This window comes from Symphodus melops (genome assembly GCF_947650265.1).
Source record: "Symphodus melops genome assembly, chromosome: 20".
NCBI lineage: Eukaryota > Metazoa > Chordata > Actinopteri > Labriformes > Labridae > Symphodus > Symphodus melops.
The window spans coordinates 4,549,599-4,568,944 of NC_136710.1; the positions used below are offsets into that span (position 1 = coordinate 4,549,599).

The following is a 19,346-nucleotide window of genomic DNA, read 5'->3' on the forward strand; positions in this document are numbered from 1 at the left end:
CATTTTAACAAAATAAAAGAATAAAAAAATTAAAGCCAATTATTACTTCAAGCATTCAAAAGTTTTGATACACGAAACTGTATACGACATACCTATGTTGGAAAATTGTATTAAGTCTTATCACAATGATCATCTCTAGTTTTGTTCCACAGCTGGTCTGTTACACAAACGTATTAAAAACAATCTCCACTAAAGGTTTAGTGGAGATCAACTGTAACACTTTTAGGACGACATGCACAGTCGCTTCTGAATACACTGATAGGAAACGATGGAAAGTTCTTTCTGAAATAGCACCTGACCTCATTTTGTCGCGTTGTATTTCCCAAACATAGAAGGTCTGAAAGCTACAACCTATCATGGGATTTTAATGTGACATAGCAATTAGCTTCTAGGCTAGTTCCAAATACTGTATAGAACATGGACGTAGGCTCAGTGATGTCACCAGTTGTTTCCAGAGGTGGACTCTGAAGCCCATTGCTGGCGGTTGCCATATTGGAAGTGCTGTGTCAGACTAACTTTTGGTCCACGTATTAACAGGAACAGAGCTGGAGCTGAGCGCTAAAGCCTCCTGACAAACTGTAAGATCAGATTTAATCAAAACGGAGGAATTTTTAAAAATTAACTCCGTGAAAAGTGCCCACGAGGAAATGAGCCTTCAGACCAAAAATCTTTTTGTTTTTTTTAAACCAGACTGTGAACGTGCGTAATTCTGCTGCAAACATGGGCTTTGTTGAATGGGCGTCTATGTGACCTCTGGGCCTTCTGCAGCCAGCCTCAAGTGGTGACACGAGGTACTGCAAGCTTTTGCACATCAGCATTAGCTTCATTTTTTTAAAACAGGAAGTTGCCGCCCATTATTTTTGAAGGTTTCTGGTTCAACATTGTATCCAGCTGATGTTTGGTATGAAATAAATAAACTCTGAACTTTTATAAATGAAGTGAAATACAATCAAGGCTGTTTTAAGAGACTTGATCGCTGATTCAGAACTTTTTTTTCATAGAAATGTTTCAGAAGAGTTTAAAACCATCTCGCGTGAGATAGTCGCTAACCTGTGGGTCACAACTGACACCTCGCTACGACTAAAACACAAGATTACAAACATGCTAATGTAGTTTATTAAACAGTTATCCTGATATCACGTCTTGATTCTTTGTTGACAATTCTTTCTAGTAATTATTATTTTTAAGGAACACTTGAAACTCCCGCTCTCAGCCCCCATAACATCAACGCTTTGGTCCCTTAAGAGCAAACAGGAAGGAAAAAGAAGACATTAAATAGCACCTTACCTGCTGAGTGGCGGCAGTGATGTGTGTGTGTGTGTGTGTGTGTGTGTGTGTGTGTGTGTGTGTGTGTGAGAGGTCGGGTTCATCCTGTGTACTTGTCGTTGCAGTGGCTGTTCCTGCAGGGCGTCGTCTGTGTTAACAGTGATGTTGCCTAACATTTTGTTTCATACTGATCTCGATGTTTTTGTTTTTTTATTTATGGGTAGTGTCCATAGAGTTGTGCATTTATTATGAAGAAATTTTACGTATGATTACCTGATTGTTTGATTGTACATTTAAAACAAAATATGTAAAGATTAAATTTTGTTTTAATTAAACAGAAAAAAGATTCAAGTTGCTCTGCGGCGTCATGGTGCTTCATTTCTCCACAGTAAATTTGAACTGAAGGCCGTCTCCCTCTAATCCACACACACACACACACACACACACACAAGTATGAGAACACAGTTTGGAAAGGTGCTTATCTGATTTTGACATCTTTAAATCTGAACTTCCTCCACTTAATGAAAAGTCAGTGACTTGACCTTTTAGGTGACCTCATCTAAAAAACAACATGCAATAATTCTGCTTTTCTCTCAGACCTAATAAACGGCACATCTGTACGTCCATCCATCTACCCCAAACGTTTCCTTAAACATTTCCCATTCTGTTGCTGCCAGTTTCCATTTCATTGTGTTGTCAACATCACTTACATCCTGTTTCAAGAGGGAAATCGTCCCATTAAGGAAGAGAAGCCTAAATGTCACGGTGCCATTGCAAAAAGAAACAGGGGTCCTGTAATGGAAAATATGGAAAGTAAAAACGGCTCCACAACTGGGGAAAAAAAATAGTCTAAAATAAGTCCTGACTTCATCAAACCTTTCGTGCACCTCGAGTTCTCACTCTGTCAGGGTCTCTGTGCTCAACAGTGCAGCGTCTGTGCACATCATCGTCACTACAGTGGCCTCAGCGTGGGAGACGAGTTTCTCTCTGCTTCCCGAACAGAGCAGCCTTTGTGTGTGACGCCTCCTCTGTTTTAGAAGTAGTCCGTTTAGACGGCTCCATGTCTCAGTGTTCTGTTACAGGACATCTATCATTCATGCTTCAGTCGCTCAACAACCCGACACTTTCAAACAGCCTGTGCTGTTTTCCTCACTGTGAAAAACAACGTCCACTCAACATGAAAAAAACTCTAATCCTTCACTTTATTCTCATCTGTAATGTTTATGCTTTTATTATCTGGAGCTGTTCTCTGGATGTATGAACCATTAGGAAAAGGTCTTTAGATCAATCAGTTTGTACAGCTGGAGGAATTTTAATTTCACTTAAATAGATCAGTCTAAAATACACGTGGATATATTCTGACCAGGTTGAAAGAGTGTAAGAGAAAAAAAAACAGACTGAGATTTATTTTTTTGGATGTCTTTATACACAGCACTTCCATTTTATGACACTACCAAAAAGAGGCATCTGAAGAGCACCAGCAGAAGCAGAACAGCATCCAGTTCACCCCCCCTCCCTCCCTCCCTCCCACACACACACACACACACACACGCACACACACGCACACACAACCCCCCCCCCCCACTGGACCATTAGCCAAGCGAAAGGAAGAAAGACGAGTCCTTTTTTAGTCCCAGAGAAAGACGTCGGACATCTCCTCCACCGTCAGCTCTCACATGCAGCAGAGACTTCACTGCACAAACAGATCAGGACGGGAGTCAAAAGAAAACGACTGTAAATGTCAGAGAGGGAGAAAAAAAAAGCAACTCTTCCCTATTTTAAAAACAGCTGAAACTAGCTTAGAAATCACACCACTATGGGTAATAATAATAATAATTATAAGGACAATAATAATACTCTTTAAAATATTCCAAAGGAAAGAGACAGAAAGTCTAAGCAGGTGTGTGATCAGGAGATATACAGCACACTCGTTTTTCTCTTTAGTTCGAGGAGAATTGAACAGACCGTATGATCAGGAAACGTTGACCCAACTCTCAGATCTTTTTTTTTCTTTTTGTTGTTGTTTTGTTTTTTTTTCAGTCCAGCATGCATCTACAGATGAGCACGACATCATACAGAAGCTGGATGTGAAGCAGGTGAAGGAACCTCGAGGCAGATTTCTGCAGTTTAGTCGTAAAAATCTGTCTAAAACCAAAAACTGAAAAAATCATTGTCGCCGCCCTCGAGAGTGAGGTATCTAATTCTTTAAATGAATCTCCACACAGGAAATGTCCCTTTACATTTCACTGCTTATTACATTAATAATAATAACATTGATTACCCCTCCCGTGTACATTCAAGCATGAAAGTCCAGAGTGAGAAGAACCTTTGATTTATTCGTAGAACTTGTTAAAGAGATTGTTTCTATCCTAAAAGATAAAGAAAATGTGATTGTTTCTCTCAAAGAAATTTTAAAAATGTCTCGACCTCTTCAAGTGGAAATGCATAGCAGCTAAACGCTTCATTCCTCCTGGCTTTGTTTCGTCACACATGGCTCTCGTAGAACACCTGGCAGGGAGGGCTCGTCGCCGCCGCCTCCACCACCTCCGCCGTCTCCGCCGCCTCCTCTTTGTCCTCCGCTTCCTCCTCCTTCTCCTTCTCCTCCTCCACCTGCTCCTCGAGGTGCGCAGGAGAGAGCGGCGGGGTGGAGGGCGGGGGAGGCGAGCAGGGCGGGGCCTCTACCGGAGGAGGTGGAGAGTCGATGCTGCAGTAGCCGTCCACGGAGAGCTGCGGGTGCACCGACACCTGGATGGCGATGTGTTGCGGCTGCTCGTGGACGGAGGAGTTGTCGGAGTCGGCGGTGGGGGAGTCGCTTCGCTGCCTCTCCCTCTCTCGCCCTCTCTCCCTCTCCTGCAGGATGGTGAAGACGTCTCTCGCCCGGATGGAGGCGACCGTGCCCCCTGGATCCTGACAGCCCTCGGGCGCCTGCCTGACGAAGGTGTGCCTCATCTCCTCCACGCCCACCACCTCCAGGATCTCCTCCATGAACGTGCGGCAGTTCATGATGAGCGGCGGCAGCGGGATGCTGCGCGCCAGCTCCTCGATGTAGCGCGCGAACTCCATGGTCTTGAACTGCGTCACCTTGGCGAGCTCCAGCGTCTTGGCCGACGTGATGATGGGGATCCGTTTGGCGATCTCGAAGGCCTTCTGAAGCTTCTCGGCGCCCTCGGTGCGGAAGAACTCGTTGATGGCTTTCTCCGTCTTCTTCAGGTGGCTGCTCATCATGCAGAGGCGTGTGATGTTCAGCGCCATGATGATGGTGAAGGTGACCAGACACACCACCATGTAGTACACGCCCATGTCCCCGTTAGTGAACACCACACGCAGCGTCACGGTGCAGTTGGAGCTGCCGTGAACGTTGGACGCCATGCACGTGTATTTCCCTCGATCTGCAAACTCGATGCTGCTGATGTTAAGGATGCCTCCGTCCAGCAGCCACCACTTCCCCGCTGCAGAGAGACGGACAGAATGAAGCATCAGACAAACACACGCCATGTCATCACCATCATCCCCCCAAGAGGAAAAACGATGTTAGCTTAGATTCATTTGTATCTCTCTGGCTGAGACGGAGCTGTTAAATTTTTTCAGGTCTGAAATCGATCCGGTCCCTGAGCGATGCTGATTCAGGTTCAATCTGAGACCAGCTTAAATAAGTAACCTGTGTTCATCGCCATGACGACGATGGCGACGCTGAGAATTATTTGTCTACACAGCAGCATCTGTTTTTCTCTCAGTTATGTAAAAAAAACCAACAACTTTAAATAATTAAATCCACACAAACTGACTGAGTGGTGAAAACCACAGTGAGGCTCGTCGCTTTCACATCCACTCACTTTGTCTCCACCGATGGTTTCACATCCCCGGGAGGTTTCTGTCCTCTCGAAAAGACAACGCTCTGTTTCATTTCGTCTTTCTTCGTCCTTCTTGTTGTTTTGACGCCTTTTTCGACGTGCCGTCTGAATAAACACCAAACGTGTTGACGCGACGAGGCGTGACGCTGCTCTGCAGTTAGCATCCTCTGTGCTACCACGCGCTGACACAGAGCACACACGCCTGCCGTTAACATAGACATGGGTCGAAAAGATTGACCTGGAGGATCAGCGACATTGTCAGAGACACCCGACAGCCTTTTGAGTCAGGACTGGGCTGATGTCCGTCTCATAGGTGTTGTGAATGGAGGGAAAGTGTTTGTAGTGCGCTGGGTTTGTTGTCGTAGCTTTTATCCTACATTTAGTTTAGCTAACATGTTCATGATTTACGTTTCTGTACTGGGTCCATCCTGAAATCACAGCCGTCATAAAACAGACGGATGGAGAGGAGACGTCAACATGATGATGATTTCCTCAGAGTTCACGCGCTGCAGGGAAAGCCACGACACGTTAAAGTGTTCCCTGCTTTAAACACGTTCGGTTCTGGGTTCGACTATAAACCCTGACAATCCTCTTACTGCTCCAGCCTGCGTGCTGCACGAGTCCGCGGCTCCGCAGCATCCCTGCAGCTCGCTGCTCTCCAAGAGGAACGTGCTTACTCAGGTTTACTTCTATTTCTATGTTATAGAGCCTGACAGCACAGAACACAGCGTTGACTCATATTTATATATATAAATGCAGCTTTTTGTCAATGCAGGTCCTTAAAGCTGCAGCGCTGGTCTCATATGTGAGGACGCTCACATTCAGGATGTTCCAGCAGGATGTGACCGAGGCGTGGACGGTTTGAAAGGAGACTTTAATGTTCCTGCTGCGCCTCCTCTATGCAAATACACGAGCGCTCTGCATGCCGAGGTTGGTGTAACATTTACATGTTCCAGCGGCTGCCTTCGACAGCGATGGTTTCACGAGACGTTCACAACAATCTGAAGTGAAATCTGGACAAATCCAAACACGTCTGTGCGCTGTAGTCTTCTTAAAAAGGTTACTTCAGTTCAGTCAGCTGGGAGACGAACAGCGTTTTCAGTCACAGCGTCAGATTAGGCGCCCGCAGGATTTACTCGCTCTCCTTCCACATATTTCCCAACAGCTCCCATGGGTGTCACCCTGCAGGCTTTTCATTCACTTTGTGCTTAACTTCATTTATCAAAACAAGCAGCAACAAAAACAGCCTGTTCCCTTTCACACTACAGCCCGTCCCCTCTGCTTAGTAGCTCTGTTCATCCGTCTTTTACAAGTTTATGGTCGACTGAGACGCAGCTCACTGAAATACACTTCTTTGCTTTCTGGTGGAGAGTTGGATTTCTTCGAGCTGCTGCGGAGGACTTTGTGTATTTGTTTAAAGGATGAAAAAATGATTCTACTTTAACAACAGCTTATTGAATAAAAGGAATCCCTAAACTTGACCAGAGACTTAAAAACAAAGCCTGTCTGCTGCCTCCTACACTCGTGTTGTTTGTGTCCTCTGGAGGAGATGAATGGGCGGCCAGGAAACGAAGCCTGGCAGACAATGAAGCCCTCGCCCATCCGTCTTTTCATGTCAGAGCAACATTTTCTAATTTTACCTCGTAAGCCGGATCGTGTGATACAACTGATGTGCACTGGCCCGGCCTGCTTACAACAGTGAAAGTCTACCCTGCCTATTGAAGGAGAGAGAGGGGGGGGGGCTCTTCTGGGTTTGTGGGTCATAAAAACAAAGCTGCTCTCTGCGTGCAGGTTTTAACAAGTCGGCTCTGCGGGCAACAACAACGTTCTTCACTCTACGTTCCCTCTGAGGGGAAACACAAGAATGGAAACCCTGAGCATAAGACTTTTGTTTTTGAACGAGTGCTGAAGCTTATTGAGAGAATATTAGTGACATGCATTAATCAAGAAGACGTGTCCCCCCAGGACCTCAATCCTCTCATTGAAACACTTGAATCCTGCAGTTTACTACGGCCTTTAAAAACTCTTTATCTTTATACACACACACTGTCTTTTACACGCTTCAAACCCAGGACAGTGGCCTAATAGTTCCACGAGCGTGAGCTGGCTTGACTTCCTGTTTTGAACGTTTCAATAGTACATTTTGTCCTATCAGACAAAGAGGACAATCTAAACATTGGCTATGATTGGTGGGTGCTCTGTAGGCTGCACACACACACACACACACACACACACACACACACACACACACACACACACACACACACACACACACACACACACACACACACACACACACACACACACACACACACACACACACACACACACACACACACACACACACACACACACACAGGGGTTTATCCCTGTGACGGCTGGTCTGTCTTGAAGCCCACAAACACCGGCGGTGCCTTCGTGTGCTTCAAAGCATCAGGAAACACCAGTGTCTCATTTTCCAAACATCTAAACAGCACAGACGGACTTTTTTGTTCGCATTTGTTCTTCGGATCAAAACATCCTGCCGACTGTACACAGACGACCACATCTGTGTTTGATGTGACTACTAAACATGTTTGACTAGCAGTGGAAGATGGCGTGCATGAACTGTTATGAATACAGACTCAACCCATCACTTTAATTATAATAAACGATGGGCCAGTTAATCATCTGTTATTTGATATACTGGAGTAGTTTAGGGGGACGGGGGCAGGTTCTTTTTTAATCACCGTATGCACTGACATAACAGATTTCAGTGACATTCATTTGACAGAGGCAGATGTTTAATCCATATTGGACACCCACTATTCAGCTTTAAGCTTCTCCTACTTAAAAAAAAAAAACATTTTAAAGGTCACATAATCTTCTACTTTTTAACCACTTTTATTCTCAGAGGTACCTTACACACGTGTGTGAAGTATCTTGTTGTAAATCCACTCTGTTCCTGTATTTGATCATGTCTATAAACGACTCTATTTCAGAACAGCCCTTTTGGGTGTCTGTTGCTTTAAATATGTAAATGAGCAGTGTCTGACCACGCCCCCTCTCTGGAAGAGGATGCTGCTCTGCCAGTGACTCAGAGGGTAGAACAAACACCTAGCTGTGGGAGTGTCACCCACCTGGGGGAGGAGTCACCGCCCTTTGTGATGTCATGAAGGGAAACTCTCCGAAGGCCTGTTTGAGACTGGCACTAAGCTACAAGTACACACACTTGATTGTTACCATTCCTTCCTGTGAGGAGACGATGGTTAACTCTATAAACTGTACCCACATCTTCAAAACGGCCTCCCAGCTAAAACTCTACATTTTGAAATAGTGTGTGTGAGTCATGCTAATCCAGTCTTAACTGACTGTGGGAGAGCAGTTGGATCGGGGGGGGGGATAAGTGGCAAAACAACAAAATCAGGAAGTCTATCTTTGCGTCTAGTTAGAGACAGTAATTACTCAGTTACAGTGCAGTTTCTCTCAGCACAGCTCTCTGATATGTTTGAATATTGTTTACACTGCTAAGTACATGTAAAAGGTCTGGGAAACGTTTGTCTCTTTGTTGCACTGTATTTTAGAGGACAGCCTGTGGTGTGTACTAACTTCCTCCTATTGAGAAACACTCGAACGTCTCCTCTAGTTGTTACGTTTTAAAAGCCTACTCACAGTAAACAAAAAACCTGACACCACTCCAGATTTGCAGCTAATTAAATTATAATTGAGTGACGTGCATTGCTTGTGACATAAAGAACAGGAGAGCAGGTTTAAAGTAACAGTAACATAACTCTCACCATTGCTCTCGGTGTCCAGGCGGTCTCCATGAGAGTTGAACCACTGAACACTGGGGAACGGCTCTCCAGTGAGATTGCAATCAATCAGCGCGCAGCTCCCCTCCCGGGCAATTATCTGGCTAACTTTGGTGAATGCAGCAGGGACAAACCCGTCGTCTGTCACAGTGCCGTTCTCCGTACTGTTTCCATATGTGTCAGGTGATAAGGCCCCGACAGTGTGAGAGGCGATAAGGGACGCCAGGAGCAGAAAAACGTATCCACCTGCCCTGTGCATTTTCTCCGACAGTCGGTTCGACGCCCAAGGAGGAAGAGACTCTGTCATTCCTCCTGAGACTCCATCCAGCAGACTGGCTATCTCTTGATAGTATAAGTCAGTTTGGTTTTCAGCTCTGAGGTTTCAAACATCTCACTGAAAGACAAGAAAGCGGACAATGTGAATTAATGCAGATAGTGGATTACGAAATATGCTCAACCGCTGGAACAGACTGATAAGGAGCCTGAGTTTATAACTACTCATATAATGAATACAGGGCCGCAACTAAAGCATTCATCCACTCTTTATTATGAATTTGGCATCAGAAAAAAAATCTAATGTGCCCATCATAATTAGATTTAATTGAAAACGCTTTGGTCTCAAATTGACATGTTGAATAATTAGAAAACAGAAGGAAACGTCAATCCCTCAAATACAAGAGCCTAGACGAGCTGGAAAAAAAGATTAATTATTTATACAGAGAGATGTTGAATTTCATCTACAAATCTTTTTTTTTAAATGTGATTAAAGTGAAATCTCTATTTGTGTGGAAACATTACACCAGCTCCTAAACACTGCATGTGTTGTTTATTTCCTTGAAGGTCTTGCAGGACTGCTTGGACTTTTTTTGTGTTGAAATAGGCTTTTTTCCGGGGCAAAAATCTCCTAAATCTTAGTCAACCCGACGAATAACTCCAAACAGATGGTTTTAGGTGTTTGTTCCCCTTATACTAAGTACAGAGAATGAGGGATGTCCTCAAGTCAAATCCTCCTAAAATCTGCTTACTTTCAGGCTAAAAAATAAAAACACACAAACAAACCCTTAAGTATAATGTTTAAATGATAAAGCAAAACCTTGAAATACGTCGAAAGTGATGTTTTCTGATGTCCCTTCTGGTCAACTAGCTTGTTATAAAAGCTCACACAAAGCCTTAATCCAACATAACGGACCAAAACGATGGGCTGCGTCTATCCTCTGGTTCGCTTCTTGGCCAAACATTAAACCTACTAAAATGGCATTTAGAGCCACCTAACGTCAGCGGTTAAATACGTCGTTACATTACAGGTGGCCAATTGTATGTTTATGTAAGTTATCGTTTCTGGGTGTTACATAAAGTGGCCGCCAGTAGTGCAGTTTAAACGCTAGTATGACAAAACAAGGGCGGTGGGACCCGGCTAATCCCTGGACGGCGGTTTACATCACGGGATCCCTTTTCAGAATTGTGTCACCGCAAAGTGTGAATAAAGCAGCGCTTTTTAAATCCACAAAAACAGGGGCGGAAAAAACATTCACGTTTTTTTTGTTGTTGTTGTTCCAAATATTGTTCAGGAAAAAACAAGCAAGAGATGAGATGAGATATGAGGCCTCTAAAAAGCCCCGCATTAAACTCGGATCGAGCAACGCTGCGACGTCGCCTCCTCTGCGGGAACCCAACGGTCCAACTCAACGGTCGACTTTAGCTGCTAAAAACGGTCGACTTAAACCGAGAAGACATTTTAAAGACCCCACTTTCATACTCACAGCATGTTCAGCCCTCTCTAGTGTTTAAGGGTGGTAAAAAACACCAGCGTTATGTCGCTATTTCTCCGGCATCTCCATCATCCTCCTCCTCCTTCTGCTGCTGCTCGTCGCTATGTGGCCCAACAAGCTGCAGCTGGTCTGTCTCTGTCTGTGAGGTGCATGCAGGTAAGACTGGGACGAAGAGCTAAACTGGGACTGGAGGCTACATCGTCAAGTTGCTTTTTGGCTGCACATTGGTCAATTAAGGGAATGTGTATTTACAAACTGCGATTTATTATGATGATAAAACAGTTAAGAAGTTATAACATCAGCCAATGTGTTTGTAAACACTCCTGAGGGGCCCATTTGGGACATTTTAGGAGAAACAGCCACCTGTATTACCCTAAGCAATCTGTTTAATATTATATGAGAAATAGGCTGTTATTGTTGTTGTTGTTATATGCTTTACTCATCCTGGGTTTTAATTTGAATTTTTAGAGTCTGTAGTGGCCACAAGGGGCAGCACAAATTTAAAAAAAAACAAACAAAAAAACAGTCTCTCAAGACCCACTACCAACTCCTCTCTCAAATTCAGATATTTTTCAACCAATCAGATTGATTTTTTTTATTAGATTGTACCTCAGACGGTGCAAAACCTCTGACAGTAGTAATAAAACTGAACAAAATTAAATTACCTCTCTTTAAAAAGCGCTTGTGAGTTTTCCAGGCTCAGATGAGAACCACTGGCCTTGAGAGTGGTTTTCCTTTAATTTTGAGCCAAGTCCCCGGTGATCTGACAGCTGTTAATCAAATCTTTACCCCCTTTTAGCTCCATTTTGGTCTCAACCAACTCCTTATTTCTTATATCTGACTCTTAAATCAGGGTTTCAGAACAACAAAAGGCTGTAGGTGTTTAAAATGTAGTTTAAATGCTTACAATGGTTTCAACCACTACAGAGATGGAGATATAAATGTCTGAAGTTCGGAGCATTGTGCCTGTAAATATGAAACTTTTATAACAGCACCTGTCGACTTGGGTGGAAAAGTTATTGATTCAACATGAACTGTGAAGCAGAAGACTAAAAACTTGTGCACCGTGACGCTGACTTGGATGACGACAGCTATTGAGACTTGAGCTTCATGGTTCCTATCTTTTATCTTTCCTTATGAATATTTCCGCTGCCTGGCCCTGACTCTCCTGTGAAAGGGGGACAGCAGCAGGGTCTGCTTAGCATCCTTGGTTTCCATCAACAATCAAAGCAGACACATGCTTTTAAAAGGACGGTGCATTTGATTGGGTGGTGCAGTTACAGCTACTTAAGAGTTGTGATGGTAGTGCAGGAGAGCGATTTCTTTCATCGTAAACCTATTCAATTTAAATATCATTTGTTTAAGCATATTTGTTGGACTTTACCGAAGACCACATCCAGGTCATCTGTGTTGTTTTTGATTCTAATTTTTAAAGCCTGAGCTGATGACTGACTGACCTTGATGCATTGGATACAGTTTGAAATAGTCTCTGTGCCAAGGCTGCAGCAGACAATCAATACGTGAGTCAATACTGCTCTATAGAAACGATGGATATTTCAGGGAATGAATGTGTGGCTGTGTAAAGTTAGACTTTCTATTCTGCTGCCCTGAAACTCGTTGTGTTACTCCTGTGTTTCAAAGCTGACTTATTTTTGCATTGAAGTTTAACATGAAACCACAAGATAGACTCATAAATATTATACATTCTACCCGTTAAAATAGTCCCAGTAGACAGCCCACTTTAAATGCTATATATTGAAGTAAACTTGACAGCTTTATTTGTAAAAAAGTTAAACTTGTAATGCAAAAGTGGTGTTATTGCTGCTTTTCTTCTCACTGTAAATCAGTGTAGGGAAAGCCTGAGCTTTAAGCCGCCCTTTTGACCCCATCGTCCGTCATGGATGACTGTCTCAGCTTTGCATAACCACTGTGAGAGCCTGCTCACAGAGTGCTGCATATTATTACAGAAGGGGGGGGGGGGGGGGGGGGGGAATTTAAAAAGTGAACAGCTTTCAAGGTGAGCAGTCAAGCCAAACAAAGACTTCACATAGTAACAAATGACACAAGTTTAAATAAAATACATTCAAGTTTTATTTTACATTTTAAAATACAAACCAACGAAAAACAACCAAAAACAGCTTCTCTCTGGAAGCGATGAATCTTTGATCACAAAGCTTCTTTGATCAACGAGGACAGTCTCCTGAAAGCCTGTTGACATTTTTGGAGAGTTCAGACTAAATTCAGGAGTGTGTGTGTGTGTGTGTGTGTGTGTGTGTGTGTGTGTGTGTGTGTGTGTGTACCTCATCTATCTGCTCTGGTGTGGAGAGTGAGAAGGCCGCTCTGACGTAGGGACAGGGGTCACTACTGTTGATCATGAAGACACCTCCGGGTACCAGCAACACCTTCAACACACACACACACACACACACACACACACACACACACACACACACACACACACACACACACACACACACACACACACACACACACACACACACACACACACACACACACACACACACACACACACACACACACACACACACACACACACACACACACACACACACACACACATTAAATCATTGTTGGGTTGAAACCACTTATCTGTTTTGATTTTGCACGCTAAGCTAAGCTAAGCTAACAAACTGCTTGAGAAAGATGGATGCATACCCAATGGACATGTGAGTGGTCTTAGATTAAACTCATCCAAAAATAAATAAAGATGTATATATTTCAAAATGACAAACTCCCTAAACATCCAATTTTGTGGGTTTCAACCATGGTGAAAATCTAACAGCAACCGTCAATCACTGTGAAGAAGAAGAAGCGCTAACCAGAGAGATTCTCCGCTGACACGAGTTTCTTATCTGATGTGATGCACAGTCAAGGAGTTTTCATATCTGCTGTGTGGACGTTTCAAATACCCGGAGAGACAGCTGCAGTGCAGACACGGGAAAAGCCTGATTCTACCCACTCTGGTTCATACACGTCTATACAGACATTCACTTGCAGGGATTTGCAAATTCTGTGTGTGTGTGTGTGTGTGTGTGTGTGTGTGTGTGTGTGGGAGGGTAAACGCTCATTTGCTGAACCCACTCACAGTGCACATAAAAGGCCCTTTACACACACACACATTTCACTCTATTCAGAACATAACCCGTCTCTCTCTCCCCCTGTGCAAAACGTCGGCTGACAAACACGGAGAACAAGAGCCAGAAAAAGAACCAACAGATGCATTGTGGGTAACCTGCTGCTGGAATATGGTGGTACGGTAGTTATGTGTTAAGCGTCAGCGATAAAGGGGATTTGTATAAAAAGAAATGAAGCAAAGGGATGAATCTGAAGTTGTGCGCTGACCTCTTTCTCCAAAGCTTTCTCCATGATGAGCTGCTGCGTGTCGGCGATGCCTTTAAGTTTGATCCACAGGAACATGCCTGCAGACGGGGCGTGCCACTCTGCTACATCTACACACAGACACACACAGGGTGGAAGAAGACAGGAGAGAGAACCTGACCGTGTGTGTGTGTGTGTTTACTATGTGACTCGGAACAGCACACAGGCTTTCCCTCTTCAAATGTTTTTGTAAACTCGGAAGCACGAATGTTTGCACATTTGAGAAGATGGTTTTCAGACATCGTTTAGCAAACTTGGTGCTTCTAGCTGTGCGAACCCGCTCCACAAATCTAATTGAAATGTTGAAGTAATGGCCTCTGTTTCTATAAACTTGTATTTTTTTCAACCACAAACCTTTGAGCCACTTGTCTGCAGAGCCGATCATGGCGTCACGCTGTTTTCTGTAAAACTCGATCACCCTGCGAGACGGAGACAAAAAGGTTGACGTTCTTTCATCGTCACTGCAGGTGTTCAGAGAGAGGATTTAATCGTCTCCCTAACCAGTCACACCAGTCGTGCAAAGCAGAAGTAGAGAAAGACGTACCGGTCTATGTGTTGGAGGAAACCGTCCTGCCCCCAGCTGTGCAGCAGCTGAGACACCATGAGCTGTTTGAAGACAGCATGCAGGTTACAGAAGACCAAAATAATTGACAGTAAAACGACCACAACATGTTGTTTTTGTCCTCTTCGTGCTTCACGTTCGTACACTTGATAAAGTCCTAAATGCTTCCTTCATCCTGTTTCCATGAGTCCAGATCAGAGTAGGAAGCAGAAGTGGAGATAAAACACACCAACAACATGACGTCTTCTGTGCCTCTATCTGTGGCTGCTCTGTTCGTTTGTCGGCACTCAGACTGAAGGGCCGAACTGTTCTTTGTGTAATGTGTGTTTCCTGATGTTTAAAAAGCTGATTAAAGCTGCCACACAAAAATCATTCAGATATCCTGCATTCAAAAACATATTCTGTTTTTTTTTTTAAATCCAATATAAACGGGACAGTCTCCTCGTCACAAGAAGAAACATCCATGAATACATGACAAAGTTTGTTTGTCGCCGTTTGCATGACACCCTGCAGCACAAACAGCTGAGCGAGTAAGGCGAGCGCTCTTTGATTCACCTGTGTGAAGGTGCTCGTGTGCATGGTGGAGGCCTGGATGTGCAGCACCACCCGGTCTACCAGAGGTTTGGGTCCGGTCACAAAGCCGATCCTGAGCCTGAGAGAGAGAGAACACGGTCATGGATGGAAACAAGGAGCGCAGCTACGCTCAGAAAGAGGGGGAATATTAAAGACTAATGAAAACAGGAAACAGAGCCTGCTATCATCACACGAGTGTGTCTTACATAAATGTGTTTTTACAGCTACAGATGGTTGAAGATATAACTGATGATCTATAACACCATTTAAAGTAGGTGTTTGTAATGTTAGTCTTTAATATGTCAACAGATTGAATGTTTGTTTCCTCTCTATGTGCTGCTGACGGTGCAGGCAAACAGAGCGTGTAGAAGATGAAACAATGACAGGTTGGGTTTCTATTATTAGCATGCACATGTTTCGGTTTCTTTTGTAAAGTCAAAGCACACTGCAGTCTTTAATATTGCAGTATTAGGACTTTCTACAAGTGGAACTAATAGTGACACACACATAAAGATGCTCACCCTGAAGACAGGATCTTAGAAAATGAGTCCGTCCTGATGATTCTTCCGTCAACATCCATGGAGAGAAACGTGGGAGCCCACGGCTGGAGAGAAAAAAATAAATCAATAAATCAGTCTGGACTCAACTGAATACGAGACTCTGTTATTATTTGTTTTGTACCTTATCAAACTGCAGGAAGTAGTAAGGGTCGTCCTCGATGATAAGCATGTCGTACTGTCGAGCGAGCTGTTGAAAAGTGAAAGAAATCGGTTTCACGGCGAGTCCTTCGATGACGCTGTTGCTTGTTGCAGAGATCATTTTAACTTCACAACTTCATTTACTTTCTCTCTCGATAAGCCCGTCACAGCAGAAGGCTGTCCACTTACTTCTGATTTCTGCCTGGTAACAGAAGTGACCACAGTTCCTGGTGTATCCACGTTGGACCTCTCTTATAAAAACATCACTCGAGACTTGCTCTTTATTTAAGATGATGAGAGATTTGATTTTTTCTTTTAATACCTCGTACACTTCCTGCTTCCTCTGAGCTGTCATGGAGGCACCGGTGGGGTTTCCGCCGTTAGGGATGGTGTAAAGGATCTTTGGGACGTTGCTGTTGGGCTTGTGGACGTCTGAGGGATTCCAACGAGACAAAACCTCCTTCAGGGCTGCAGGTATCATGCCGTGCTGATCGCTGGGAACGTTGATTAAGTTGCAACCGAGCGGCTGGAGCTACAGAAGGAGGGAGAAGGTCAGAGGATTAAAAAGTTAGCTTAGGTAGATACGTAAATGTAGGTTGTGTTTAGAAAAAGAAAAAAAAGGGCGGTGCTCTCACGGCTGCGAGTGTGCCTGAATATGTGGGTGCGTCCAGCAGAACGTTGTCTCCGGGGTTGACCAGCATCTCAAACACCTACAAAAACCACAAACAGCAACACGACACTGATGACACCAGAAGAGCTCTTTAGTTTTATACATATTGTTTCTTTACAAGTACAAACTTCACTCACTACACCAACACCTCATCGTACAAAAGATAAACATTAAAGGTCACATATTATTCAAAACTTCACCAAGTTGTCTGTCTACAAAACCCCCCAATGATGAGAAAAGTCCATCCTCTTCGTTTCCTGCCTGCTCAAACAGGCCGTTTGGAGATGTTCCCTTAATGACATCACAAAGGGCAGTAACCCCTCCCCCAGGTGTCCAAAGATTTGGATAGGGGTTTGAAGGGTGTCGTTTAACTCTTTCGGTTCCAAAAATAGCTACCTGAACAAAGAGGTAAATCTTTAAAGGTAAAGTGTTGCTTTCCATTCAGCTGTCACGTATTTAAAAAAACAACAACAACAACAACAACAACAACAAACAGTTTCTTTGACCGGGTGCATTTGTCCCCTAAGAATGGGTTGCAGCAATAAAAGCCCGTTTTGTAGATACTGCCAGGAGCAATATGATGGAGCGTTTCAAAAACTTTTACTAACAATTTGTCTTTCAGATCCCTAAATGTTTAAAAAACTTAAACGAGTACCTTACAGAGCCCCTCCTGGCTCCCGGTGGTCACACACATGTCCATCTGGCCGTTCTCTGGAGCGTAGCTGGCAGTCGGAGGGTTGTGGAGGTTTTTCTGGAGATTTTTCATCCACGTTAGCAGCTCAGGGATTCTACATAGAAACAAATAAAAAGGCCTTTAAACCACTGTGACATTCCTCATTTAATACACAGAAATTTCAACTGAACTTGATTTTTACAAAGAAGTTGCTTCCATCCACACAGTAACTCAACATAGAGGTCCAATCTGTAGGATCTTTTTATGACTTAGACCTAAACAAATACAAGTCAAAGCTCCAGGTTGGAGTCAGGTGATAAGTGCTAATAAAAAGATAACGTCAGCTGTGCAAAGATAACCTCAAAGTGCTGCTGAGAGCTTTCCTGACGTTATTCAAAGTGAAGTTCAAATCAGGATTCAAAATAAAAGTTCTTTGATCTACAGACAGCAGACCGACGAGTCTGTGTATTTCATTCTTCCTTCAGTGCGCCGTCACTGAGGCTGATGTGAAGCTACCTTTAGGAGTCCTGTTTCATCTCTCACCCATTCGAAGCCGAGTACTGCAGAGCCCTCTTCATCGCCGCCTCGTCAAACGTGACGGTCTCTCCGTGCTTCACCTTAATGGACGCCGACAGGAAGGGGAAGGTGTCGGGGTTGGGCGCTCCTCCAGCCAAAGAGATCAGGGATGGAGGTGAGCGCTGCTGCAGCTCGGCTTCACACAGGTGAAGACACAACAGACAAAACCTTCTCAGTGAGCTCACGCGTCATTAAAATGATCGTAATATAGACGTGTAAGACATTTGGCAACAACGAGGCAACACATCACATGTAACTTCATTATGTTTGCATGTTTACGTTTTGGTCACTGTAATTTAATGGAGGAGAATAAAACAGAAAAGCTGATGATTTTAAATCAAATTTGGAACCAAAGTGTCTTCTAATCAAAGCTAATAAAGACCATCTGAAAGAAAAATTCCCCAATAAAGCTTGGAAGTTTTCGCTGTATAGTTTCTAATTTATAAAAGCACCTCAGTGCCCTTTATTGCCCTAAACCCTTTATTAGTTTAGCTTTCATTCAGGTAAGGAGTATTTATATGAATTACAACTTACAGGTCATTTACATTTAAGATTTGTATGCCAGTGGTTCAGTCCAGTGAAAAAAACACTCAAACTGAGAAACTGTGATTAGAGAGAAGTTGGTGTTTTGCTGCACAAGGAGGAAGGACATTTAGCTGCAAGATTTGGTGGTTCAGCCTGATTCAGTTTTCTTTTAGTTTTTAAACAAATAAATCAGCACACTTTTACAGACATACTCACTCAGCATCCTGATGGGGGAAGGCTTCCTGGCTGCGCTGACAGCCGTCAGAAACCGAGCGTAGTTCATGATGATTCCTGCCAAATGTTACATAAAATAATCCAGTCACATAAACACACAGCTTAATACATTGTGTAGGTTTATTTGTGTACACAGCTGCCTCCTGCTGTGTGTAAAAATGATTATGTTTTTTATTTATTTACATTTGTTTACACGTTTTATTTCAAGAGTTTAAATCAGTTTAAGGTGTGTTAGGTAAAAGAACACCATGCCAACACTTACTGTAAAGTTAGACAGTATAAATCAACACTAAATTGTTTATAAAGTGTTCAACTAGAGCCGCGTGCACTGACACCGTCTTTATGACGCTCCAATAAACCCATCAACATAAATTATGCATTATTAATAAAGTACATTTCAAAGTATTTACGGCTTTAGTTGGGAAACGCTCAGCTGTGTAACTGACCTTGCGTATCACTGCCAAATCGCCCCCGGAGACTTCTGGGTAATGTCGTTCTTCACCTACAAAACACAACACTCGTCATTGTCACGTGAACTACGTTACCCAGAGTGCAAAGTAAAAACCGGCGTTTCTGATTCAACGAACAGTTTGTGCTTACTGTAAGGACATGTTGTTGTTATAAACAGTGTCACGTGAAAGTTAAAAACTACAAAATGCAATAACACTGTACGGAAATAAAAACTTTTACGCCAGACATCTTGTTTTCAATCGTTTCTCGCCACGAGTGTTCAGTCAACCGGGTCCTACAAACCGGAAA

General features: G+C 43.5%; 3 protein-coding genes and 1 long non-coding RNA gene across 8 annotated transcripts in view; 1 reads left to right on the forward strand and 3 right to left on the reverse strand.

The window, feature by feature from the left end:
• The window catches only part of LOC306841279, a 2,504-nt gene extending 851 nt beyond the window's left edge, over positions 1–1,653 (reverse strand). Inside the window, exons 1-2 of the long non-coding RNA XR_013781462.1 lie at positions 1,071–1,653; positions 10–1,028 (exon numbers count right to left, since the gene is read on the reverse strand). This is a non-coding gene — a long non-coding RNA (uncharacterized lncRNA). The remainder of the gene's footprint in view (positions 1–9; positions 1,029–1,070) is intronic.
• A 1,929-nt stretch (positions 1,654–3,582) lies between these two features.
• On the reverse strand, positions 3,583–10,877 carry mfap3l (microfibril associated protein 3 like). 2 transcript variants are annotated; one of them, XM_079371068.1, is made up of 3 exons: positions 10,669–10,877; positions 8,894–9,302; positions 3,583–4,715 (listed from the first exon to the last, which is right to left on the reverse strand). In XM_079371068.1, the coding sequence occupies exons 2-3, from the start codon at positions 9,213–9,215 to the stop codon at positions 3,751–3,753; spliced, it is 1,287 nt and encodes a 428-aa protein (XP_079227194.1). In that variant the 5' UTR covers positions 9,216–9,302; positions 10,669–10,877; the 3' UTR covers positions 3,583–3,750. The 2 variants fall into 2 exon arrangements, with proteins under 2 accessions (XP_079227194.1, XP_079227195.1); XM_079371069.1 differs by lacking the exon at positions 8,894–9,302.
• A 539-nt stretch (positions 10,878–11,416) lies between these two features.
• The window catches only part of rgp1 (GP1 homolog, RAB6A GEF complex partner 1), a 242,800-nt gene continuing 234,870 nt past the window's right edge, over positions 11,417–19,346 (forward strand). Inside the window, exon 1 of the mRNA XM_079371073.1 lies at positions 11,417–11,427. The gene's annotated coding sequence lies outside the window, so the exon portion shown is untranslated. The remainder of the gene's footprint in view (positions 11,428–19,346) is intronic.
• aadat (aminoadipate aminotransferase) lies at positions 12,745–19,309 on the reverse strand. Of its 4 annotated transcripts, XM_079371063.1 has the most exons (15): positions 19,188–19,309; positions 19,034–19,083; positions 18,570–18,644; positions 17,796–17,964; positions 17,235–17,367; positions 16,545–16,619; positions 16,232–16,441; positions 15,893–15,958; positions 15,733–15,815; positions 15,194–15,290; positions 14,621–14,682; positions 14,431–14,495; positions 14,041–14,147; positions 12,978–13,079; positions 12,745–12,885 (listed from the first exon to the last, which is right to left on the reverse strand). In XM_079371063.1, exons 1-15 carry the CDS (start codon positions 19,196–19,198, stop codon positions 12,844–12,846), a joined length of 1,347 nt encoding a protein of 448 aa, XP_079227189.1. In that variant the 5' UTR covers positions 19,199–19,309; the 3' UTR covers positions 12,745–12,843. The 4 variants fall into 4 exon arrangements, with proteins under 4 accessions (XP_079227189.1, XP_079227191.1, XP_079227192.1 ...); XM_079371065.1 differs by lacking the exons at positions 19,034–19,083; positions 19,188–19,309 and adding an exon at positions 18,998–19,018; XM_079371066.1 differs by lacking the exons at positions 19,034–19,083; positions 19,188–19,309 and adding an exon at positions 18,982–19,002.

What these genes read in the sequence shown, in the direction of transcription:
- mfap3l (XM_079371068.1), bottom strand. Translation starts at nt 9,215, where the DNA reads ATGACAGAGTCTCTTCCTCCTTGGGCGTCGAACCGACTGTCGGAGAAA. An exon ending in CCTGGACACCGAGAGCAATG is followed by an intron (nt 4,716 to 8,893) that starts GTGAGAGTTATG and finishes GTCTCTCTGCAG; the next exon opens with CGGGGAAGTGGTGGCTGCTG.
- aadat (XM_079371063.1), bottom strand. An exon ending in GGAAGCAGGAAGTGTACGAG is followed by an intron (nt 15,959 to 16,231) that starts GTATTAAAAGAA and finishes ACTTTTCAACAG; the next exon opens with CTCGCTCGACAGTACGACAT. An exon ending in TCTAAGATCCTGTCTTCAGG is followed by an intron (nt 15,291 to 15,732) that starts GTGAGCATCTTT and finishes TCTCTCTCTCAG; the next exon opens with GCTCAGGATCGGCTTTGTGA.